General features: G+C 40.8%; 1 protein-coding gene and 1 long non-coding RNA gene across 2 annotated transcripts in view; both read right to left on the bottom strand.

Annotated features, from left to right (window-relative positions):
- Positions 1 to 26,034, bottom strand: part of LOC142859916 (uncharacterized) — a 155,159-nt gene that overhangs the window by 106,721 nt on the left and 22,404 nt on the right. The gene's annotated exons all lie outside the window — the stretch shown is intronic.
- LOC142859535 (leucine-rich repeat-containing protein 37A-like) overlaps positions 1 to 26,034 on the bottom strand; it is a 64,002-nt gene that overhangs the window by 26,541 nt on the left and 11,427 nt on the right. The window contains exons 2-3 of the mRNA XM_075989707.1: positions 6,415 to 6,486; positions 4,278 to 4,352 (exon numbers count right to left, since the gene is read on the bottom strand). Of these exons, the coding sequence (XP_075845822.1) occupies positions 4,278 to 4,352; positions 6,415 to 6,486 (147 nt within the window). The remainder of the gene's footprint in view (positions 1 to 4,277; positions 4,353 to 6,414; positions 6,487 to 26,034) is intronic.

Below are 26,034 nucleotides of genomic sequence, written 5' to 3'. Positions count from 1 at the left end.
CCCATTCATGTAGAGAACTGTGATCTAGGACAGTGATCTGTGAGTCTCCTCTAAATAAACATTTATTATACATAATTCTTAACCTGTGTGGGCCTATTTTGTAACTTCTATTGTTGAGTAACATAGGTTCTTTTTTCCTTTTTTTTATGACAATGAAACATGTATGCTCCTGGCAGCACCACTTTACCTCAGAGAAGATGATGGGAATATAAGAAACTCCACTTGGAGTTTGCTTTCTTTGTGGCAAAAGTAAGCTATGTATGAAAGTACCCTCGTCTCAACTGCTGACAGTATGTTGTCCTAATGAGACAAGCAGGACCCAAAAGAGAGTGACTGCCAAACCTTGCCCAGACAAGGTGGGACAGTTCTTCAAAAACCCAGTTTCATAGAAAAGTCTGTCAGATATTCTAGGCCTGTAGGCCGAAGATGGATGCCCCAACATTGCAGAGGAACTTTGGGTGACTGTCCAGGCAGCCAGCTATTTCTGTCATTTCTCATATTTTTAGAAGTCACTTGCTTACATCTCCTGGGTCTCTGAGGTAGTTGAAGACTAGATAGTTGTAGTTTTAAGTGTTTATGAGACTCAGAAAAGAAACTCACTAAGGAAATGTAAAGTATACAAGTTTGAGAGATATCAAGACAGTTTTGGATGGCAATGCAAGGTATGATAGAAAGTAAATTAGGTACAAGGTTTTAAACTCACCAAGCTAACATAGATAATGAGTATTTTCTCTGAATTTGTTCAATGCAAATGGACTAGACATTGTTGTTATATTTATTGCCTGTATATATTGTATACAGTTATCATACTTATGGTATATAATTTCTTATATTAATTATAACCTTCCTTTTTGTTTTAGACAATAAAATAATTGTAGTTATATTTCTATTGTATTTTAATAAATAAAGTTTGCCTGAAGACCCAAAAGTAAAACTAAACCACAAAAGGCCAGCAGTGGTGTCTCACACCTTTAATCCCAGTACTAGGGAGTCACACCTTTAATCCCAGCATTAGAGAGGAATATAAGGTGGGATGAGACAGGAAGGAATTCATGCTCTTTTAGTCTGATGATTTCTTAGAGGTAAGAGCTCTCTAATGGCTCAGCTGCTTTGCTTTTCTGATATTCAGGTTGGAATTCAATATCTGTGTCTGGGTTTTTATCAATCGTGCTACACTCCCAACTTGAACGAATAGATAAACATGAGGAACCAATACAGCTTTGACCTTGGGACGTTTGTACTACAACCCATTCAACCCCTAGAGACTCCTCTCATCTCTCTCCTTCTCCTTTCTCTTTCTCTTTCATGCATGTGTGTGAAACACACACCACAAAACAAGAGAAAAGCAAAGGACTGTAAAGACAAAAAGTAAGAACAATATGGCCATAGTCTACTGTTTTCTGCTTATGGAAGGGTCTAACTCCAGTTCCAGAGGCAATGGGAAGAGAGTCTCTGCCCAGTGTTCTCTGCATTCAGATGCTTTCAGTGGATCAAAGCAGTGAAGAAAGGACTCTGGGAGCACTTGGTTAGTGAGCAAGTAGTCACTCATTTGCCCTTACACTTTTTTTCTTAATCTTTTTATTATAACATTATGTTTCCTTTTTCCAGTCAGTTATATACCTGTGATAGTACATGATTTCAGAACATCCAAAGGAAAAGGGGCCAGCCATTATCTTGGCTCTGATTTCAGCATTCATGGTTTTTTGTTTTGTTTTGTTTTGTTTTGTTTTTTGGCACCAGAAAAATTGGAAAATAGTTGGTGGGTTCAAAATGCAGCTCTACCAAAAAAGACAGGGATTTTAATGTCTAAAATGTCACTTTAATATAAACAGTCACTGGTGTTTCAGGTTGGGTCACCATATTCCTGCACTGACTCATTGTCCTTATCTTCAGAGGTGGAGACTGAATGCCATGAGTCCTTTGGGATGCACTGGGATTCTACTGTTGCTGCTGTGTTTTCTGCTCTTGCTACTTTCTTTCCTGCCTGCAGTGCGCTCCTCTTTGGAATCACCAGGATGAAGTGCCATCTCTTGTCACACAGGGGTGGCTGTAGTGCTGACACTTATGCTCCAGGTCCTTCTCATCTTCCTCAAAAACCTGCATTTCTCTGTAAGCACATCTCCATGGACACTGCTTCGTAGTGATTCTTCAGGCATCTGAGTGGGGTGTTAAAGAAGCCCCACATGGTTCTTATCAGGTTGGAGAAGGCATGTACTGTGCATCCCCTGACCATGAGCATGTTGTTAATTGAATCTGGAGCAGCTTCCACTGAATCTTTAGAAAACTCATTTGCAAAACTGTCACCTGCCTCCTGGGAGATTTTCTCCATAGAACCAGAGAACCATGGGGGGACTTGTGCTACCTTACCCAAGAGGAAAATGTCACAGGCAGAGATCATGCCAGGCAGGTAGCCACTGCCTGGTCCTTTGCAGTGAAGGGCCAGGGTATAGCACTGGCCAGGGCATGCTGGAAAGAGAGGGAGAGGCAACGCTTGCTGCTGAAGAAAACTCTGACTACTTGGTTGCCCTCTGCAAGACTTCCAGGCTGGGTATCCTCCAAACTATTATCCCCATGCCATTCTTACCCACCTGTGCTGCAGTTCCAACAGAGGGTAACTCAGACAGAGATTTCTTGTGTAAGCCACCAAAAAGCACACGCTATAGAAGAAACACTGCTAGAGTGCATCATACATAAAAATTAAAACACATGTGCTCTTCATATTAGTGAAAATGCAAGGCATACCAGAGAGACGGTACTTACTAAACACATACGTGGAAGAAAGGACTTGCATGCAGAGTAAAGAAAACAACTCACTCAGCAAGGTGGCTCCATGGATTAAGGGCATTTGCAATACTCAGAACCTACATGGTGGAAGGAGACTTTTGGAAGTTGTCTGTGAATCTTCACATGAGTATCACAGCATGTGCTTACCAAACACATTCCCAGACACAAATACATGCATACAAAATAGAGAAAAAGAGATTATTAGTAAACACATTCCCAGACACAAATACATGCATACAAAATAGAGAAAAAGAGATTATTAGTAAACACATTCCCAGACACAAGTACATGCATACAAAATAGAGAAAAAGAGATTATTAGTAAACACATTCACAGACACAAATACATGCATACAAAATAGAGAAAAAGAGATTATTAGTAAAAAAAAATGTGTATGGTGGCAAAAGCCTGTAAAGTCAGAGAAGACACAATTCAGGAGGCAAAGGCAGGATGGCAGCAAGTTCAAAGGCAACCTGGCTTATATAAAAGAGACCCTGTCTCAAAGACAAACTAAAACCAAAGCTCAGCAAGAACAAAAACATCTGTATGGACACAGATTTAAATACCCAGCACTAAGATATATCTGAGTACAACTAGACAGTCCATAGCACCCATTATTAAGTAAATGCAAATCAGATTACAAGGACACAAACATTACTAAGGTATCAGCTAGTAGAAAGGCAACTTTTTGTTGTTGTTGAGACAGGGTCTCATATGTATCCCAGGCTAGTCAGAAACTACTTATGCAGTCAAAGACACCTTAATCTGCCATTCTCCTTCTTCCTCTCCATAAGTGCTGGGAAGGACAGGTATTTACCACCATGCCTGGTTTATATAAACCCAGGGCATCATGATGCTGGACAAACATTCTACTAACTGAGTACACCCTCCATCCAGGTAAATGCCTTAAGAAAAACTGAAAAATTATGTAAATGGAGCAACTGCCATGCACTGCTGACGAGATATACTAAGAATCACACCCAGTGAGAGAAGACAGATACAAATGGCCACATACTATGAAATGTCTTTTATGAGACATTCTGGAAAAGAGAAACTATAGGCTCAGAAATAAGAATAGTGATGGATTAAAGGGTGAGAGGCGTGACTAAAAAGGCACAGGAGGCCTTTGAACTTTTATTATTATGTTATGTGTGCATGTGTTGTTTGAGCACTCGTGGAGGTAAGAAGACATCCTTGTCGAGTTGACTTTCTCTGTCCTTAATGTAGTTTCTAGGAATTAAACTCAGGTAACCAGGCTTTCATAGTATTATGCATTGAGCCATCTCACTGCCCATGATGGGTCTTTTGGGGATGATAGAGCTTGCATAGTTACCTAAACTCTGTAGTAGTAGTTAGCTAACTATGATTTGAACTTAATTGCATGAAATTTTTATCTCAACAATCCTGACAAGAAATTGATAAGACAAAAAAGCTAGCATAAAACAAATATTTAAAAGAGCTAGGTGAAGTTATCCTAAGAAAATAAACCTTACAGATTTTCCAGTTGCAGGGTCATCATGAGAATGTTCCCAAGCGTTGTCAGTTGTACTTGTGTTGTCCCCAGGTCTCTGAAGGAGAGAAACATTTCATTACAAGTGGTTACTTACACTCTGGCTTTCCTATAAAAGTATCTGTCTCAGGAGTAAGGAAGCCCATCAGAGAAGAAACTTCTATAGGGCTTACTATATCGTACTACTTATATCATCCACTTAATGAGATGGCATTGAATAGAATCTATCTTCTTACTTTTCATTTTCATATTGCATTTACCATATAACTACTACTTCACATTTATGTTCTTTTATTTTATATATATATAAATATGTTTCTCTGCTTTCTGAGATGATATATTCATCTCTCTTATCAATTTATTGTGTACATATATGTATCTGTGTATCTAAGTAGGTGCACATGAATGTATGGGGGTGCCATGGAAGCCAGAAAAGGGGATTGGATCCCTTGGGGCTGGAGTTATAGTATGTTGTGAGCTACCCACATGGGTGTTAGGATTCAAATGCAAGTCCTCAAATAGAGCAGCAAAAGGTCTCGACCACAGATACCAGCTTTATCTACATTGTATATTTCTCTATGATCTTCAATACTGGTTTTCCCCAGGCTGAATGTCTTGCCCATTATTTATCTTATCTTCATCCTTCTCTTTGTTAGTAACTTTTGAAAGGACTCAGCTTATTTTAAATTGTGTGTATATGAGTCTGTGTGGGGGAATCTGTACATGAGTATAGGTGTCTAAGAGAGCCAGAAGCATCAGATTCTTTCACAGTTAAAAACAAAGGCAGTTATGATCAGCCACCTTGGGTGCTGGAAATCAAACTCAGGTTCTCTGCAAGACTAGCAGACACTCTTCTTAATTGCAGAAACACCTCTCCAGCCCTTTAATAGCATTTAAAAATAATCAAGTTAAAACTAAAACTGACTTTTTATGTTTAAGACAAAGTACCCTTTGATGAGCAAAATAGAGGATAGAATACAGGGAGAAATACTAACGCTAAAGATCTTTTGAAAAAGTTGTTTGGGAACCTACTACTATAGAAGCTCACACACACAGTGTGATAGTTTGAATAAGCATGTGCCCTGGCCACTGTCAGAGGAGCAGTAGTTGGCAACTGAAGTTCAGGGTGTCAGCCCACCAGGAGGAAAACTCTTTGATGGGAGAACCTCACTAAGCATGGCTATGAGGTTACAGACTCCAGACTGTCTTTTGCTTCTGTTCTACCTCTACATGTTGCTACTACAATCTTTCCCTGGCATCTGGCATGGTGTGAGTAGATGTGGAGAGACCCCCACCAACACTCCCTGTATTGTAGTGTATTTATCTTATGGAAATATCCTTATCTACTGGGCATTTTTCCCTGTGGATTGTCAAGAAGATTACATATCCCTAGACTGTACTATCTAACTGACAATTAGGATGATAGCTTATACAGAGTTTTAATGAATAAAAATACATACAAGAACATGTTTCATAGCTAAGGCATATGAGTTCCACTTAAAGAGTTGACTTAGATCTTAGCTCTGGTTAATGATCAAGGTAAACAACTAAATTTCCCCAGGAGCCAAGATGGCTGTAATTATCTTAATGCCAAAATGACCAAGTCACAGATTTTAGTATGCACCATTAGCAGAAACAAAGCTATAAAATAACTTTATGTTAGACCAGATGCCTTGCTAATCGTTTTTAAGATAAAAAAAACACCAGAAGAACAATCTAAAGTTTACAAAGACATGTACAGGAGCTGTCTGATTTGCTGGGCTAGGACTGAAAGGGCAAAGCAGCTTGACTACTGAGTGCACTTCCCTTGTATGTCTGATTAATTCTCGGTACAGATTCTTCTCCTCAGTTTTCTGATATGGGTATGTACCCTGAAGGCTTTGAGAGTGTGGCCTCAGGTAGGTTGTTCATGCTCCATGGAAAAGTCATGCACACAAAATTGGGTGGGTAGGGAAGGGGTGTGGATTTGGGAAGAGTTGGAGAAGGGATGAATGTGATCAAAACAAAGTGTATGATATTATCAAATAACTAATAAGAAATGAGAAGGTATACTTTCTAGTGGAAATCAGAAAGAAGGATAGGAGCCATCTCATAAACTATAAGACTATCATAATACTTACAGATATTTTAATGCTGGCAATTTAAAAAAGTAGGGATCTTCAACTACTGTGAGAGGATTACGGTTGAGAATTCTGAAAAATACAAAGCAATTGAAATTACCTGAATTTTCAATGTGCATTAATCTATTTATACAGTTTTAAAATTGGTTTGTGGGACAACAAGATGACTCGACCGGTCAATTGCCATCAAACCTGACTATTTAGGTTCAATCCCAGGACCTGCATGATGGAAGGGAAACACTGGCTTCCCCAAGTTGTCCCCTGACCTCTACATAAATGTTATGGCAATCACATGCTCTGGCACACATGTACCCATACACAGACACACCTAGACTCCATAAACATCCATACTTTGGAAACTATTCATATGTATAACATTAAAGACAAGCAGAAGAAAAACAGAAAAAAAAAGTGGATTGCAAAGAAAAAATGCCAGCGAATTCTTTTGGTCAAAAATCTTATGGATGAAGAGCTGGGGATAGGGCTCTGTGGTTAGAAGTGCTGGTTGCTCTTGTAAAGGACCCAGGTTCAGGTCCTAGCATTGGCACAGTGGTTTATAACCATTCATAACTCTAATTTCAGGAATCCAATGCCTCTTCTGACTTCTGAGGGCATGGTCTGCAAGGACATACCTGCAGGCACAATACTCAGACACAAAAAATAAATAAATCTAATTTTTTTAAAAAATCCTATAAACAATGACATTGATAGTAAACCCTTTTAATGTATGAAACTATTTTAATGTGTCCCCCAATTCAAGATGCTTGTCCATTTTTAGAAATATAAGATAATTTGTAGTTAATTCAGTTAAGAGAGGAAATGTTTGTGGGAGGGAGTTTGGGGGTGGGGAGATTATTTCCCTGGCTGCTGTGGGCACACATTCCGCTCCTTCAGCCAATAGCCCTTAAGATACCAGCGCACTTGGATGTGGTCTCTGATATGGTAAAAGCACCTGTAAAGCATGCCCTGTCTCTCTTGCTTTGGGCTCCTGCTTCTGGCTGCTAGACTCTGTTCTTGTTCACGCAGAGGACTGTTATCGAGGACAGTGATCTGTAAGTTTTCCCTTAAATAAATAACCCTTTTATTATTCATTATTCTGAACTGGTATGGGATTATTTTGTGACTTCCGTCATCATCTGGCACCTGAACGGTTGATTTTAGAACCCCCAGCTGTGAGTACACACTGCTGGGCTTAGAGCAAGCCCTACTTTTTTTTTTGCATGTCTTTTCAGTAATAACATCAGAAAGAGTATCTGACCCCAAGTACCCTAAAGTTGTCAAAGAATATTAATGGGAGTCCATATATATGACTGATCAAAAGGAAATTAAATAAGCAATTGTAACTTATAGACTACATTTGTCCTTTGTTAGGGAAATGGTCAAAACGAGGGCTTCCAGTAACAAAGCAATGCCACAAGACTAGACTCAGTTAATCTTGGCAGTTCTAGAAAATGGACTGCAGTTACTTGGGAGGTGCTTTTTTAAGGAAGAAGCTAGAATTTTAGAACAACAGGAAAAAACAAAAGGATTTGAGATTTCCCTAGATCAAATTCTAGGAGAGGAACTTTACTCTGAATCTCAGGATCAACCTCTTTTTGATGAACACCTGTACCTATGTAGCACAGCATCTTGAAAGTCTTGAGACAGGATTTAGGAACCAACAAAGAGAATTGAATCATATCTTAGGGTTAAACAGGGTCAGAGAGAAACTTTTAGTGACTTTTTACAAAGACCAATTAGGGTTGCACAAATAGGGGTAACTGGTCCAGAAGCTAGACATATACCAATTGAGTCTTTGGCTTATGAAAATGCCAACATAGAATGCAAAAGGATCCTTAAGCCTTTAAAGATCAGATCAGCACCCATGGATGAATGGGTCTTGCATAAAATGAATGTTGAGACAGTTCACTATGGTACTGAAGCTCGGGAAGGAAAAGCAATTTCCAGTGATAAGAGAAGACATGAAAATATCAAATGTTTTAATTGTGGTAGAATGGGACATCTGAGAAGAGATTGTAGACAAGGGATTCCTAGGAATAATGTCTCCTCTGGAAATGGCAGAAATAGGAGGACTCAGCCTTCAGGTGTATGTAGGAGGTGTGACAAAGGCCGACATTGGACCAATGAATGTAGGTCAACAAAAGACAGACACGGCAACCTGACTCCAATTGGGAAACGCCATGGGGAGCCTCTTGCAGGCCCCCAAAGATGAACGTGGTTCAGTCATTCCCAGTTACTGTGGAGAACGTGTCTCACCAGAAAAATTTTAAAAATCCAAATTCAGCTGTTAAAAACAAGAAACTCCCATATTCCCAAAAAATGGACTATGGATATTTTCATTTGTTTAGAATGTTGGTTACAAGTTGTTATGGCTAGTAGTCAGGAGAAAAGCTAAACAAAGGATATCAGATTCAGAGTTCTTGTTTTAAAAAAAAAGAGGGGGAAGTGGTGTGGGACAAATGTCTGTATTCTGTCAATTATATTTTAAATAAACGCTGATTGGCCAGTAGCCAGGCAGGAAGTATACATAGGATAACCAGGCAGGAAGGAGAGGCAGGGCAACACGAACAGGAGAATTCTGGGAAGAGGAAAGCTTGTTGGGCAGTCCTGTCCCAGCCACAGGAGGAGCAAGATGTGACTGCCTCGTTGAATAAGGTACTAAGCCACGTGGCCAGCATAGACAAGAATAATGGGCTAATGTAAATTATAGGAGCTAATAAGAAGCCTGACCTAATGGGCCAATCAGTTTATAGTTAATGTAGACCTCTGTGTGATTTCTTTGGGACTTAACAACTGCAGGAACCAGGTAGAACAGAAAACTCAGTCAACAAATGGCACCCACATGGACAACTGCATCCACATAAAGTCTGAGAGAGATGGGGAACTAATTCTAGACATAAAATAAGAAGTGTTAAGTGTGGCTTATTGATAGCAGTACTCTCTTGGCTGGGCTCTGCTCACTAGAGGCAAGCACTCTCATTTAAGAGAGGCTTCGTGACTCAGCTTTAGCTGTAAAACCTTGCAGTTCTTTTAAGAGGTCCTGCAACAAAATACTTAAATGGTGTTGATGAAAAGCTGACTGCATGCTTTTTGGTTTTCAGCCATAGCAGGAAAAAAAGCCATGCTTTTAAAAATGCTGGCTTTCTGGGCCATCCTGCCAGTGCAAACTCTGACTCTTTCAGGCAGGAGGTTCGACTACAGAGCATTTGAGTATGGTCAGTGAGCATACTGCTACGGCTTGCTTGTTGGCAGCGACCTTAAAATACCATAGAGTTGTGGCAATAAACATGGCTAGAGCTGGTACCTCTGTCATGAGGTTGGAATCTCAGAAAGCTAAGGAATGGGCTGGATTCAGCCGTCAAAGCCACAGCTTTAATCCTCTCCATATTGCTTAGCAAATTAAAGACTTACATAGACAGTAAAAGAGAGAGATACAGTAAAGATAGACTCAAAGGCAAAGAAAACCTCTACATAGTTTACAGTGTGTTTAAAAAATATATACAGGCTTGGGAGAAAAAAAGGTTGAAATCCTTAAAAGAAAAGAGAGTAGTTGGGTGTGGTGGCACACACCTTTAATCCATCCCAACACTTGGAAGAAAGAGGCAGGCAGACCTCTGTGAGTTCAAGGCATGGTGGCACACACCTTTAATCTCAATGCTTGGGAGGCAAAAGTAGACAGATCTCTGTAAATTCAAGGTATGGTGGCACACACCTTTAATCCCAGCACTTGGGAGGCAGAGGCAGGCAGATCTCTGTGAGTTCAAGGACAGCCTGGTCTACAGAGGGAGGTCCAGGACATCCTGGTCCTCAGTTACAATGGAGGATCCAGTAGAAAAATGAGACTAAGACCATTGAACAACAAAGTAGGGCTAGAGGTATGGAAATCTCCCAAGACCAACTTTTTAGAGAGGGGGATTATGCTAATGGAGAAAGGCAATCTCTATAGGATGACCACACCTTAGCTTTATGCCATACAGTGGTTTTGAATGCTTGGGACAGAATTGGAGAAATAGGAAAGAAAATTGAGTCATTTACTAAAGTTATAGTAAATAGAATGATAGCATATTCAGAAGCTAGACAAATAATTGAATCTGGCTTTTGAAAATGCTAATGCACAATGCAAAATGCTAATTAGATTGTTAAGGTAAAATCAGCACTCTTGTAGGAATGGATCTGAGATATAATCAATATTGTGTCTCATAATGTCACCTAAAAAGGGACTGTAAACAGGGAGTTCCTAGAAACAATGTTTTTTCTAAGCATGATCCAAACAGAATTCCCCTCCCTTATGGATTATGCAGAAGGTGTGGCAAAGGCAGGCATGTAGATCAGCAAAGAACAGTCAAGGTAAACTTTTGCCATAGGGAAACGCCTTGAGCAGCCTCTAGCAGGCCCCTATGCAAAATTCTGCTCAATCATTTCCTGTCATCATGGAGGAAACCGCTTCCCAGAGCAATTAAAGAACCTAATGCCTATTGGGGAAAAAAAAAGAAAAAAGATACTGTCCTGAATGATAAACCCGCTACAGAAGTAAGAACAAAAAGTTCAGGAGCAACCATAAAACAAATATTATAAAGATTAGATTTGAACTAGAGAGACCCCTTAATTAGAAGAAGTCATAGTTCATCAAACAGCATTAGCATTCAATCTATACTAACTTATACAACTAACAAATGCTTTTCATTTGATCAGATATAACTCCTCAAAGTTATGGTTGGGGAAGGATTTTGTTTTTGTCTTTCAGGAGAATGAAGGCATCCAGCTAAGGAATCTGAAGACCACAAGACATATGAGACATCCTAAGAAAAAGGATAAATCATCTAGAAAATATTTCCAAAGAACAAAAGTAAATTGGCCTATTAGCATATTACATCTCCAACTGGATAAAATTTCATAAATCTTCCTAAACATTTGTTTTTGCAGTTCTCTATAAACATATGATACAAATGTTCTTTTTGTAGTCCCAGTCCAACTGAAATTAAAGCTAGCTTTGGAGTTGCAGTGTGACTCTCTCCTTCTCTAAACTCAAGCATGCTTGTTAAAGTAAAATTCCAAATCTCTGTATCATATCAGAAGAGTCACCTGATAAGGGAAAGAAGAAAAACTAAAATTTAGGTGTAGTATTAAGTGCGGCGGGCTGCGTCCCCGGCACCCAGCCGCCCGCACGGCTAGCTTTACGCAAAATAATTACATGGAAACTGTATTCTTTTAAACACTGCCTGGCCCATGAGTTCCAGTTTCTTATTGGCTAGCTCTTACATATCGATCTAACCCATTTCTAATAATCTGTGTAGCTTCACGAGCTGGCTTACCAGGAAAGATCTTAACCTGCATCTATCTGGAGTGGGAGAATCATGGCGACTCCTTGACTCAGCTTCTTTCTCCCAGCATTCTGTTATGTTTACTCCGCCTACCTAATTTTATGTCCTATTAAAGGGCCAAGGCAGTCTCTTTATTTAACCAATGAAATTAACACAAGCCAGAAGACTCTCCCCCATCATTTAGGGATTATTTTATTGCCACTACTCTCATAATATTTTGGTTTTATTTTAAATCTTTAACAGCTTTTTAAGGTATAAATATTATCTCAAATTTTATATTATATATATATACATATATATATACACACACACATACTTTTGTCATGATATTATTGGTCACATAGAGTACTAGGTCTAAAAAAATATTTTATTTACCCTTCCTGTACATGATTTCAGGTTTGAGTCACTCTCTGGTAAGTAGGAATTAAGTTTTGTACTCTAGATGTACATAACAAATACTGATCCTTTAATCTGAGATCTGCTGCACATGACATTTAAAATATTTAAATTTTCTGCAGTGAACTAAGACTATGCATAACAGTGAGCTTTGAAGTCTCTAAAAGGATGATGGGGACCCACAATAATGATTCCGCTAGGACTATGATAACATCACTAGGCTGAAAACCACCACCTAAAGATTGGCTTTGAATTACAAATTACTCAGGACAATTTGGATGCGGTTAACTGAAATGACTCAACCTTGCAGACTACTCTAGCTAGAACTTGAGATAAGCCCTGCACTTTCCCATTACAAAAACTGGACAACAAATGATACAATTATGTCTCCCAGGACGTGACAATTAACCCAAATTTTCTTTTCAGGATCCCCTAAAGATGTTGCTGCCCCCAGACAGCAGGAAGTAACTTTAAGAACATGACACCCACATTCCCAAGAGGTGGGATGGGTAGTTTTAGTGTGTCATTGGGTTATGGATATTTATCATTGTTTAGGGGAATTGGCTATAAGTTGTTACTGGTAATGGTCATGAAAAAGTCTGAACAAAGGAGAACAGATTCAGGGACCTCATTCTAAAAAGAAACAGAGGGATATAGATATGATAGGATATAAAGGTATATTACTGAATCTACTCTAAAAAGAAAAAAAAGGATATAGATACAATAGGATATAAAGGTATATTTCTGAGTCTACTCAGAAAGAAAAAGAAGGGAACAGAGAAATAATAAAAAGGTAGATTATTAAGTCTACTTTTAAACCAAAAGAAAGCAACTACTTATTTTAAATATTTTGCATTGATATAGATCTTTGCACATTGATACAAATTTGAGATTAATTTTGTTAGAACATACTGTACATACATTTCTAATCATGTTCAAGGCATTGTACCTATACAGCTCATTTAGCAATATAATGCAAATTTCTAGTACTTGAAAGTTATCATTACCAACTAATTAGGATATAAAGAAATGTAAGTTAATAGTTAGTAGTCATTACAATCAAACTTACAGTCATATTAGGTATGTTTTCAGGGTCAAACAGAGATACTTTAGATAGACAGGTCATCTTCAAACACTTCAGAGATCTACAGAATATGGCATTTAAGATAACATTGGTTTATTATTTCTTTTTTATGATAGCGAGACATGTCTGCCCTTGGCAGCACCAATCTACTTGAGAGAAGATGACAGACATTGAAGAAACTCCACATGGAGTTTACTTTCTGTGTGGCAAAAGTAAGCCACCAGGCTAGAAGGTGCCCTTGCCTTGACTACTGACAGAACGCTATTCAAACTGGACAAAGAGGACACAAAGGAAAGGACTGCCGACCTCTGACAAGACACAGAGGGACAGCCCTGTAGAATGTCCTGCTTCACAGAAAAGTCTGTCAGATATGCTAGGTCTGTAGGCCTAAGATGGGCCAGTGGCTCATACTCTCTTCCTGCCACCTGCCAATCCAGATGTAGAACTTTCAGCTACCTCTCTAGCACCATGGCTGGCTGTGTGCCTCCTTGTTTCCCACCATATTGATAATAGGCTAAACCTCTGAAATGTGATCCAGCCCCAGTTAAACGTTTTGCTTTATAAGACATGTCATGGTCATGATGTCTCTTCAAAGTAAGAGAGACCCATAACTGAGGAGTTGTGAACAGGTAAATATTTCTGGAGCTTTCCAGAGTGAGATTCTTCATAGGACAACCACACTCCAGTGATGTTTCTACAACTGAGAATTCATGGGCAAAATGGGTGTAGTTATATTGCTGTGATAAAACACTATAGGAACATCCCGCAGCTCAGCCTGTTTGGGCGCTGGGACCGAGTTGTGAGTGCAACAGGGTGGGGGGAGTCCCTTTGATTCAATAGCCTGCCTGCAGCAAGCAAGGTAGGCCTTTTGTTCGTGAGTTAACTGGCCAGCAAGGAGACCTGATCTCGGTACCAGAAGAGCCATCAGTGGGAACCTTCATCTGGCGATGAACGGAGATAGAGACAGAGACCCACACTGGAGCACTGGACTGAGTTCTCAAGGTCCAAATGAGGAGCAGAAGGAGGGAGAACATGAGCAAGGAAGTCAGGACCACGAGGGGTGTACCCACCTGCTGAGATAGAGGGGCTGATCTATTGGGAGCTCACCAAGGCCAGCTGAACTATAAGAGCATGGGATAAAACCGGACTCTCTGAACATGGCAGACAATGAAGGCTGATGAGAAGCCAAGGACAATGGCACTGGGTTTTGATCCTACTGCATGTACTGGTTTTGTGGGAGCCTAGCCTGTTTGGATGCTCACCTTCCTAGACCTGTGATCTGGGAGTGTCATATATCAATCTGTTGATTTCATTGGTTAATTAATAAAGAAACTGTTTGGCCTGATAGGTTAGAACATAGGTGGGTGGAGTAAACAGAACAGAATGCTGGGAAGAGAGGAAGTTAGGCAGACGCCATGCCTCTCCTCTCCAGCGCAGCCGCGATGAAGCAAGCCGCCAGGTCAGACATGCTGAATCTTTCCCGGTAAGACTGGTGGTACACAGATCACTAAATATGGGCTAGGCAAGATATTAGAGTTAGCCAAGAAGAGGCTAGATATAATGGGACCAGGCAGCGTTTAAATGAATACAGTTTGTGTGTTGTTATTTCGGGTGTAAAGCTAACGATGTGGGAGCCTGGTGGGACGAAAAGCAGGCCTGCCTGCAGCTCCTCACTACAGACCTGGATGGAGGGGGGAGGACCTTGGACTTCCCACAGGGCAGGGAACCCTGACTGCTCTTTGGACTAGAGAGGGAGGGGAAGAGGAGTGGGGGTGAGGGGGAGGGAAATGGGAGGAGTGGAGGAGGTGGAAATTTTTTCAAAAAAAAAATCAAAAAAAAAAACCACTATAGCCAAGACAACATACAGAAAAAGAGAGTTTCTTTGGACTTAGAGTTCCAGAAAGTTGGAAGTCCATGATGGTAGAGCACAGGCATGGCAGTGGGTTTAGGAAGCTCAGGGCTCACATTTTCAACCACAGGAAGCAGAGAAAGCAAACTAGAAATGGTACAAGTCTTTAAACTTTCAAAGCTCATCGCCAGTGACATAACTTTTAAAAACAAGGCTCACACTTCTTAAACCTCCTCAAATGGCACCAACAGGGGAAAATGTATTCAAATGACGAAGACTATGAGGGACATTCCTTTCAAATCATCACAATGACTGAGCATTTTAAAAAAAAGGACATGAAATCAGGAGTGAATCTGGGAGGAGCTGGAAGAGGAGAAGGTGAATATCATTAAACTACACTATATAAAATTCTGAAAAAAATATTGTATTAAAAATTCATGTTCTTCCAGGCATCTATCATCACTGTGTTTACATTTAATTCTAACAATATCTTAAGTGGTCAAGGTTATAATTGGTTCATTTACCTATGAGGAAACCAGGCACAGAGGCTCTGTAACTTGTCCTAAGATCATAAATAGTAAGGTAGGAATCTGAAGTCAGTTCTGACACTAAATATTGTGCTTAACTTATTAGAAGAAATTTAAGAGAGCTGTAATTTAACAGCGATTTTCAGAAGACTTAATATGGAAAACTTTAAAAAAATTTCTTTATTTAAGTGTGTATTAAATATATCAAATAATGACTTAGAAATAATTTTTGTTTTTTTTTTTTTGAGGCAGATTCTCATGTAGATCAGCTTAGTCTCAAACTAGAACTCATTATGCAGATCAGGATGGCCTTGAAACTCTGATCCTCCTGATTTAAATCTCATGGTTGGCTTAGAAATAGTGGTTTTAACTTTCTGTGCTTATCTGAGAACACCTCTGTAATGGGCTGTCCTGTCTCTTTAAGAGACAAACCCCACCCACTCCCTCTCCTGAGGATCTTCCTTCAGCTTCCAGCCTGAGCTCCTTCCTTTTTCCATCTCTCTCCTAAAGAGGCAGCTTCTGTCTCTCTCCCTTTTCCCTTCTCCTCTTCCCCTCTTCAGTTCTCTCTCTCTCTGCTCTTCCCCCTTCTCCGTTTCCCCTTTCCCCTCCCATTTCATAACCCACAAAATAAATATCTAATCTCATTCTGCACGATGTGCCTAATAGGTCTCTGTCTCTCACCTGCTGCGTGGCTCCCTGCCTGGGACTGGCTGCATTCATGACCCTCTTCTGCCCACTGCCCGCTGCTGCCACTTGGGGACCTGCAGCATTTCTGCTGCTGTGCCCCTCAGGGAACCACAGCGTTGCACCATAACAGCCTCTATAATAAGTATAGTTTTCTTTTCCCTAATCATTTCTGTGACTAATACCTAATTATCCCGTTGTCATTGAGACGTTAGAGACTTAAAGCTATGACAACATGATGACAGCAATGAAAACAGTGAGGTAAGGATATGAGAATTCATTCCTCTATAAAATCATGAATTGTTGAAAAAAAAGTCAGAACTACCTTTGTCAGAACTCTGAAAATTTTGATTAGTGCTCATCACACTAAGCAATTTATTTATTCAGAAAAGTCAACCCAATCTCTGTGACAGCAATACAAAGTGTGGTTTTAACTTGTTCCGGATCATTCCTCATTCTCCAGCTCAGGGGCAACAAACAGCCCACGGGAGTACAGACTGGTGTGCTATGAAAATCATTGGGGTATTCCTCAAAACAAACAAACAAACAACTGGAGATAGTTCTATTGCATACATGATACCACTCCTTGGCAAAGTCTCAAAGAACTCTATATCATATTATAAAGATACTTGCTATTCCCATTTTTTCACAATGGCCAGGAATACAAATAGCCTAGATGTCTACCAGTGGATGAATGGATAATGCCATGTAGTTCATGTATGCAAAAGACTACTATTCAGCTATAAAGAAAAGTGAAATTTAAATATAAATTGGGAGAGATATAGTCATTCTAAGCGAGGCAACCTAGACCCAGAAAAATATCACATGTTTTCTATCATATATTTATGTTAGCTTGAATAATTCTATATGTGTGTCTAAATAAATAGGAGCACCCAGGGAGGGTAGGGATGAGTAAAGGGCCATGAGGATGGTGGGACAGAGATAAAATGCAGATGATGAAATGCAAGGAGAAAGAAGAATGCAAGAGGAAAGACTGCATGGCTTTCAGGGAGGAAAGGCGGGGTAGAGGAGGAGGTACAGGTATGGGGGCCCACAGAAATGGGACTTGACTGAAGGCCAGAGAGCTTAAGTCTACTCTTGCTCTCTCAAAGTTATCGACAACAAGTCTGATGCAAGGAGTGGCTACAAACAAGAGATCCTGACCTAGGGTGTGGTTACCTGGTGTTTTGAATACTAAGATGGCCCAAAGAGGTGGATCACCTTGACCAAAGGTCAGAGAATTCAAGTCTATTCTGGCTCCTGTAAGGATATGACAGAAGGTTTGTCCCAAGAATGGCTGCCTACAGAATGCGTGGTCTACGGTGTGGTTGTTATATGTCCTACATAAGCAATAGAATACTACTTAACTAAAGGATAGTTTTGCTTGATGTTTCATTTATTCAAGCAAGTAATTGCTCTGTTTGTTTAGTGTATTATGCTAAAGCAATCTTTTGCCTTCTTCCCCCCATTTTTGAATTGTGGTATATAAGAATATGCAAAATAAATGCAGGCATATTCAGTACTCACTGGATTTCCCTCCTGGTTCTATTCTATATCTCTGTATTTCTTTCATATCTCTGTTCCTCCTACCTAATTTTTCTAATCTACATACCCTTACCCTGAAACAGGTACTACCCTGGAACTTCTGTCCCCAACAACCACAGAGAAACCTGCTACCTGCTACCCTAGGTAGCTGTAAATCTGTCTCACTTCTGCTTACTCAGGTAAAATTTATCCTTCTCATATCTGCTGGTGTTTGATGATTAGGGTACTAGGTACTAGGTTTACCAGTTAGACAACTCTCCCTCCCATCCCCAAAGTTTGCCACCTTGGTAGTGGGTCATTAGTTCATTAGTTAAATTTCCTGTTAAAAATACAGACAGGTTTGCCTTGTTCACAAGCTTCATAGTACAGGGTAAACAGGTTTCGGGTATAACTTGGGAGGTTCAGAGTTTTAGCATTGATAAATGCATTGATAAACTGATAGAGCACTGACTACAAACAGCTTAAATGTCTGTGGATTTTACTGGTCCCAGCTTTTAGGACCACACAGAGGCTTTTTGAGCATTATTATACTGTCTCTGCTGAAATGCAACCTCCTTCCCTCCTGAATCAGGATAGAATTAAAGAGGCTAGGAAGACTGCAGGTACCTTCAACTCAGTTCCTCCTCAACCTCCCTCCTTCCCCCTTCACTCACTTAACCTCTTTTTTCAGTAAATTTTCTTTGGTTGTCCTTAAAAGTCTGTTTCATTGGGCTAAAACCAGGCCCTATGACCTGCATGTTCCTGGAGAAAGAGTTCTGCTACTGTATCAAGGAACCTGACCAAGTAGATCAGTTTCCAGACAGGTCCATTCCTCTTGCCAGATGTGTGCCAAGGCCAACCTGCAGGGGGCCCTCAAAATATAACAACCCCTGCACCAGCTCCAAGGATACCAATCGAGGACACCAACTGGGCAAGTACTGGCAAGTTGACTTCATCAACACCCACTCATAAAAAGCATCATTATCTCTTAACTCTAATTGACACATTTTACAGAATGGATGGAGGCACTCCCCACCTCCAGAAAAATAGCAGAAGTAATGGCTTGGGTACTCATGGAACACATCATCCCTTGATTTGGCATGCCATCCCCCCAAGTTCCTGGGACCTCAGTGCTGGTACCATCTCTCCAGGCTCCAGCAGATACCTACCCAGGATAAGTGGTCTAGCCAGCAACTGGGACCCTACACCCTCTGGTTTTTCAAAATGTACCAATGAGAGGCATATCTGCTCTTGTGTATGGCTCATTCACCTCTTCCATACAACCAGGGCACATCTCTGCTTTAATCTTTCTGGCAGTCATCACTCCTCCCATGGCTAGCACTGTTCATAGCGCTGGTGTTAATATAATCTATTTTTTTCTCCTAGCAACTTGCCCTCCTTTGCTTTTCTTTGGTGGAAAGTTCCATTCCAAGCCCCCTCCCCTGAGATTTGCTGCAGACCAGATTTCAACTCCAAGAAAGCCCACCAAACAGTGATCCCCTCCCCAGGGAGTGTCAAGACCACTCCCCTAGGCTATTTAAACTGTCCCCCAGAGAACGAACAGATGGTCTTCCTGGTTCTTTCCCTTCTCCTTGTTTTCCCGGAGGGCCACCTGGGAGCGCTGGTATCCATTAAACCTGGGCTTTTTCTAATTCTGTTTGATTTGGTCTGATTTGGATTACTGCATTGGCAGAGAGGTTTGACAGGACAGAAAAACTTTACAGCTTTCTCGAGGAACAGATGCCTGAGATCTCCAGGATGGCAGTTAAAAGAATGTTGTTTCACCCATACGTCCCACCAAGCAAAAGGCCATCGACTCCCCATGTCTTCCCTTGCCAACAGGAAGTAGCCAGATTTGAACCAGAACCCATATATCCAAAAAGGCTGGGATATTTAGCTGGGGACTCTGCTTTGCCTCCACTTTGCCCTCTCTAGAACCCACCCTCAGAAATCCCACCATCAGTGGCTCCTCTGGAGCTGTCAAAGACAGTACATATATAGTATTTAAAACCCCCTCCTTTGGAGCAGAAGCATGATTTCTCTCCTACTTTCTTCCCAGAGAATCACCTGGGAGTTTCTTTGCTCAGATTAAACCTGGTCTTATTAATTTGGCTTGATTTGACATATTGCATTGGCAGAAAAAGCCACTACCAAGGACTTCAAAATACTTCTCAGAAAGGGGAAACCAAGGCTGCCTCCGTAAGCAGCCACACTAGAATCCCAAAAGCAGGCAGGAAAATGGGTTCCTTAGAAGATGGTCAGAAAAATAAAGAGGGACCCAGATCCTGCTCCAACATGCATGAAGTATATGAGGAAAGAAGAAATCCTTTCTTTCTTCATCTACAAGGCCCGTGAGACTGAGAACATGCCTCCCCATATGAAACTCTTCAGTGTGCAATTCTGTGTTATACCAGTAGATTCTAAGAAATCAAAAACGATGAGCTGGTATCTTAACCACAATGCTGAGAGTCACCTTAAGATTGCGTGATGATGAAGAATGGTGAGAAGTACAGCTTCTATGGTGTGGGAAGTCCTTCAGTCTATGTGTTGCTTTTATTGGTTGATTAATAAGGAAACTGGCTTGTCCTGATAGGGCAGAGTAGAGCTAGGTGGGGAAAACTAAACTGAATGCTGGGAGAAAGAAGGCAGAGTCAGAGAGAAGCCATGGAGCTACCACCAGAGACAGACATGCCAAAACTTTGCTGGTAAGCCACAGCCACATGCCGATACACAGATTAATGCAGATGGGTTAGTTTAGGATCTAAGAGTTAGCCAGAAACATGCTTAAGCTATTGGCCAAACAATATTGCAAATAATATGGCTTCTGTTTGGTTATTTCAGGGCCGAGCAGCCAGGAACAAACAAGTGGCCTCCTACTACACTTCTAGAGTCAGCAAGACTCAAATTTTTGATCTGTAACTTTCTACTGATAGGATTAAGACAACCTCAAACTTAAAAGTTCCCTAGTAACATTTTCCTCACTTGAATGAAAGAGAATGAAAATGTGAGAGGTGTCTAAAAAAGGCATGCCCGGAAGAGGTGCTCAGCAGTAGTGACTTCCTATGTCCAATGAATCAGGGCCAGGAATTCCCTGGAGATGGAGGTGGTGTGATGAGGAGCTCTAGCACTTCCAGAGGGAAATGGAGTTCTGTCCAAAGGAGTCTACTGAAATTAGAAACCAACTTCAAGATAAACAAGTCTGGCAACCTTTAATCTCAGCACTCCAAGGCAGAGGCAGACAGGCCTCTGAATTTGAGGCAAGCCTGGTCTTAAGAGAGTTCCAGGTTGGCTAGGGCTGCACAGAGAAATCCTGTTTGGAAAAACCAAACAGACGAACAACAAAATCACAAAAAGCTGAATTGACAGGTTTAGCTCCTATTACAAGGGAAGAAAAACCTCCCAGAAAATTACATGCAAAGCCCCCAAGAGCTTCTTCATGTATCAATGGTATAAGCCTGGACAAGTAAATCAAAATCAGTTTCAATGTTTTACCCAAAAATTGGACATCATAATATTAATACTATAAGAGTCTAGCAAAAGTAAAAATGAGGTATAATGTCTAAGTATTTACTACGTGCCAAACACTGTTCTATGAAATTTCAGCACATTATCTTATTTGTATCAATACTTTATATGGTACCAGGAACATAATAGGCACCTATTATTAAAGTGCAAGGTACCAAAAAACAGTTACAGGCAGAGGAAGAATTTCCAGGATTACAGGAGAAAGGTGTCTTGTTACACCAGTGGGGGGAAAAGATGCAACAGGGAGAGGAAAAGTCAGGTGTTAGGTGTGACCTCTAAAAACTGCTGAATGGTTACAAAATAAATATTCTACCTAGATCACCCCAAAGGACAGACCTAGGATGCTCTTTTCATCTTTAATGTTTGTGCCTCTCAATGTGAGAAGCAGCTGCCAGGATCTTATGTGAAGCAAAGGGAGGATCATGTCCTAAAGAGAGCAAACTTTTGGATATGAACAACTTCCTACAGAAAATCAATAACAATGGACCAGGACGAAGTACTGGGGTGTTTCCATGACAGGATGGCAGCCCAATTACCCTCAATAGTGTGGTCAGTTACTCTGTAGGTATTCTCAAAAGCAAACAAATATTTTGGTAGGGACAGAGCTTAGATTTTTTTTTCTGTTATTCTCAATAGCAAACAAATATTTTGGTAGGGACAGAGCTTAGATTTTTTCTGTTTTACAGTGTATCTGTTTTTTGGCACAGTGTTGGCAGGCATTAGAGAAGCCAGCATGTGAATAATGTGAAACTTTTCTGCTTGGGGTGTTCTTCAGTTTGTAAAACCATGGGAATTTGTATTGTTAAAACAATTAATTCACTAAAAGAATTTTAAAAAGCCACCAGTCTGGACCTGTGTAGGTAAATGAAGAAGCACACAAAAGTAAGGAGGGAAAATACACTTACCATGTAGATTGTCAACCACTATTGGGTTTTTGTAACATTTTTCATATGAAAGAGGCATGATTCCTATTGTCCATAAAACAATGGCACTTAACTAATGAACTTCTGGTGTGTCTTTGTCCTAGATTTCAGATTCAAGAGCATCTGACCTTGCTTCCCCCTTCCCCCCAGCTCTCTGTTTCTCTGCCTGCCCTCACTTCTCCCCCTTCTCCCCTTCCCTTTCCCCTCTATAACCTACTAAATAAACTCATGCCTAAACTCTCTCTGCATGGCCTATGTCTCTGTATATCCCCAGCCCAGGCCCCACGCCACCTACCAGGGGATCCGCGGAAGCCTTGGGTGACCCGCTACCACCCCTCGTGTGACTGGTCCCCCAGCACCTCTTTATAAATGATAAAGTCAGGGCTTGTCAGTAACAGGAGGCTGTATCCAAGTAGGTATCTGGAACCAGGGGTGAATATGGATCTTGAGAGGTTATTGACCAGTATTATTATAGTCAAGGGCCTCATCCCAGGCTTTGGCATTCATCTTTGGAATATTGGGCAGAAAGTCCATTTCAAGGCCCCTCCCCTGGGAGTTGCCTTAGTCCAAACTTCACCTCCAAGAAAGGCCACCAAATGGTAACCCTTCCCCAGAGAAGGTCAAGACCACTCCCACAGGCTACTTAAACTGGCCCCAGAAAATGAATATGTGGTCTCCGGGTTTCCTGTGGTCTCCCCCCTCTCTCTCTTCCTTTTGCCATGCTTTCCTGGTGCCACTCGGGAGGCATTACATTAAACATGAGCATCTTTTATTTGGTCTAATTTGGTCCAATTGGAATTAGTTGCATCAGCAGAGAGGCTCATCTAGGAAATATTCCCAACAACTATCTAATGGGAAATAATAATAACATGCAGAGTTTATTAATATAGAAGCTGCTAGAGCCCCCACCAGGACTTTGGTACTTGGGCTTAGGTTTCATTCAGCCCTAGACAAACCTACTTTGGCTGGGATCTTTGTACAGACTTTTGTAATGCAGGGAGGACAGAAGTTCAGCTTAACAAACACTGCAGGAACTGTGTGCTATATGTCACAGGATTCCTGGTTTCTCCCTTGGCAACTTGCCTTTGGAAAGATGCAAGAAGCTTGTGTCCCAATGCCGGCAGAAGGCCCTTGCTCCACCAGAAGCCATGCTTATCACCAGAACTTCTGCATCAGAGGAGGATTCGCTGCTGGACCAGAAGCCAGACCTCCAGCCCCCAACTCGGATGGAGATCCTCTTCTCAACCACAGGGCACATCAGCCAGAAGACCAGAGAAGACACAGAAAGCAAGGAAAAAAATGCCCATCTCACAAACACAAAAATCAGCACCTAGACCTATAATCACCCTAAACTCAAATGCCTAGACACTAGTGTAAGAAAACAACCAAAACAAGCCAGGGTAATATGTCACCACCAGAACTCAGTTATCCTCCTACAGCTAGCCCAACACAGCTAAAGCAGAATAAAATTACCTTAAAACCAACTTTATGAAGATGATAGTGGTCCTTAAGGAGGAAGTAAATAAATCTCTTAAAGAAATATAGGAAAACACAAAAATTGAAGAAAATGAATAAACTCATTAAAGAATGTCGGGAAAAAAAGTTGAAACAAATAAAATAGTTCAACCCACAAGAATTACACAGTAAAGATATAGCTGACAGATCTATTGGACTATCCACAGGGAGTGTATATGTACACGTTCACTTGGAGTAACCCATTTTTACAGAACAACAGAGACACCTGTTTTTTTGATAAGTCACTATTAATTCTGTGGAAATCTTGTGAATTTCTGCATTTCTGCCTTCTATAGTATCCCAACAGTGTATAAACCTAACTTTTCCTGTAGGGCAACCAGATACCTCCCGGCCACACCATGAAGCCATGGTGTGAAAAGCACTCATTCAGTCAAAACCTTTGTTCTCACAGCTAAAATCTGCTCTCCCACAAACTTTCTTTATTGACAGAACTCACTGATAAGAAAGGAGCCTTACGCAGGAGGCAGTATGTCTGCTCTAACAGCAGACTCAGGAAGGTGTAATCTACTGATCTTCTGCTCTGAACTAACAAATTGCTAATATTTTGTATTTACCCTTCACCTTGGTTTCAACCAACATAGGATCATAGCCCAGAAAATTAACTGTTTATACAGAAAAAAAGGCCTGAGTTGCAAAAACTAGCTTCACAGAAAAAAATCTCACCAGGGCACCCTGCTGGAGTCAGAAACAAGATCCCCAGAAGAGATTCCTTTTAACTCAACCAGCTAGATGTTAATGCAAATCAAGCCCACAGGTAAGTATAGGCACCATAGAGCCTTCACTGCCATGCTCCCTCTGAGATGTAAAGCTCCTCCTTGCCAGATCCATCGGTTTCTGCGACTCTGTGAAAAGTATGCTGGATACTATTGTCAACAGCCTACGGAACTGCTAACTTGTCTGTATGCCCATATAAACTGAAAGCTTTGTGGAGATCACCCCTTACACTGCTGCTGCTTCTCGCTACTTCTTCGTTCTAAGGAATAAAGAACATGTAATGGTAACATATGTAAGTTGATTTATTTCATTTACCCTAAGATCCAATTAGTCAGGTTTTTGTTGCCATAGTGAATCTTTCTGGACCCTGAGAGATTTAATGGTCATAATCCCCAAATAAACCTCGATAAATTCTGGAAATGAAACAGGAAATACAGAGGCAAGCTTCACCAACAGAATACAAGAGATGAATTTCAGGCATCAAAGATATGGTAGAAGAAACAGATATATCAGTCAAAGAAAATTTAAATCTGAATAATTCCTGACACAAAACATCTAGGACATCTGGAACACTATGAAAAGACCAAACCTAAGAATAATAGGAATAGAAGAAAGAGAAGAATCCTAGCTCAAAGATCCAGAAAACATTTCCAAAAAAATTATAGAAAAAAAAAACTTTCCTAAAGGCCATGGCTACAAAGGTACAGAAAGTTTCAGAACACCAAATAGATTGGATCAGAAAAGAAACTCCCCTCATCACATATGAAACAAAACACTAAACATATAGAACAAAGAAAGAATATTACAAGCTGCACAAGAAAAGGGTTAAGTAACTATTATATTTGGGGGCCTCATCCCAGTCCCTGGTATGGGATGCTATTTTTGGAATACTGGGCAGGAAGCTCCATTTCAAGCCTCCTCCCCTAGGAGTTGCTTTGGTCCGGACTCCACCTCTGGGAAAGCTCACCAAGCAGTGATCCCTCCCCAGGGAGGACCAAGAAAGCCTGTCAAGCAATGACCCCTCCCCAGGGAGGGTCAGGACCACTCCCAGAGGATACTTAGGCTGCCTCCCAGAGAATGAACATGTGGTCTCCCCTGCTCTCTCTTCCCCTCGCCATGCTTTCCCAGTGCCACCCAGGAGCGCTGCATTAAACATGGGCATCTTTTATTTGGTCTAATTTGGTCTGATTGGAATTATTTGTATCAATGGAGAGACTCATCTTAAGAAATATTCCTAACAATAAAATATAAAGGAAAATCTATTAGAATTACACCTGACTTCTCAATGGAGACTCTAAAAACCAGAAGGGCCTGGACAGACAGATATCTTTCAGAATCTAAGAGACCACAGACCTATACCTAGCAAAACTTTCAATCACCGTAGATGGAGAAAATAAGATATTCCATGATAAATGTTAGGTTGGGAGCCTAGGCCACAGTCCCTGGCATCTATCTCAGCCACCAGGCCTGGTCTGGACTTCAAATCCCAGCAGGCCAGATCCTGACCCCTCCCCAGGGTACTTAAGTGATCCCCCAA

Source organism: Microtus pennsylvanicus, chromosome 11, assembly GCF_037038515.1.
Source record: "Microtus pennsylvanicus isolate mMicPen1 chromosome 11, mMicPen1.hap1, whole genome shotgun sequence".
Lineage (NCBI taxonomy): Eukaryota > Metazoa > Chordata > Mammalia > Rodentia > Cricetidae > Microtus > Microtus pennsylvanicus.
Note: the sequence above shows the minus strand (reverse complement) of the source record. Positions and strands in the feature narration are given on the sequence as shown.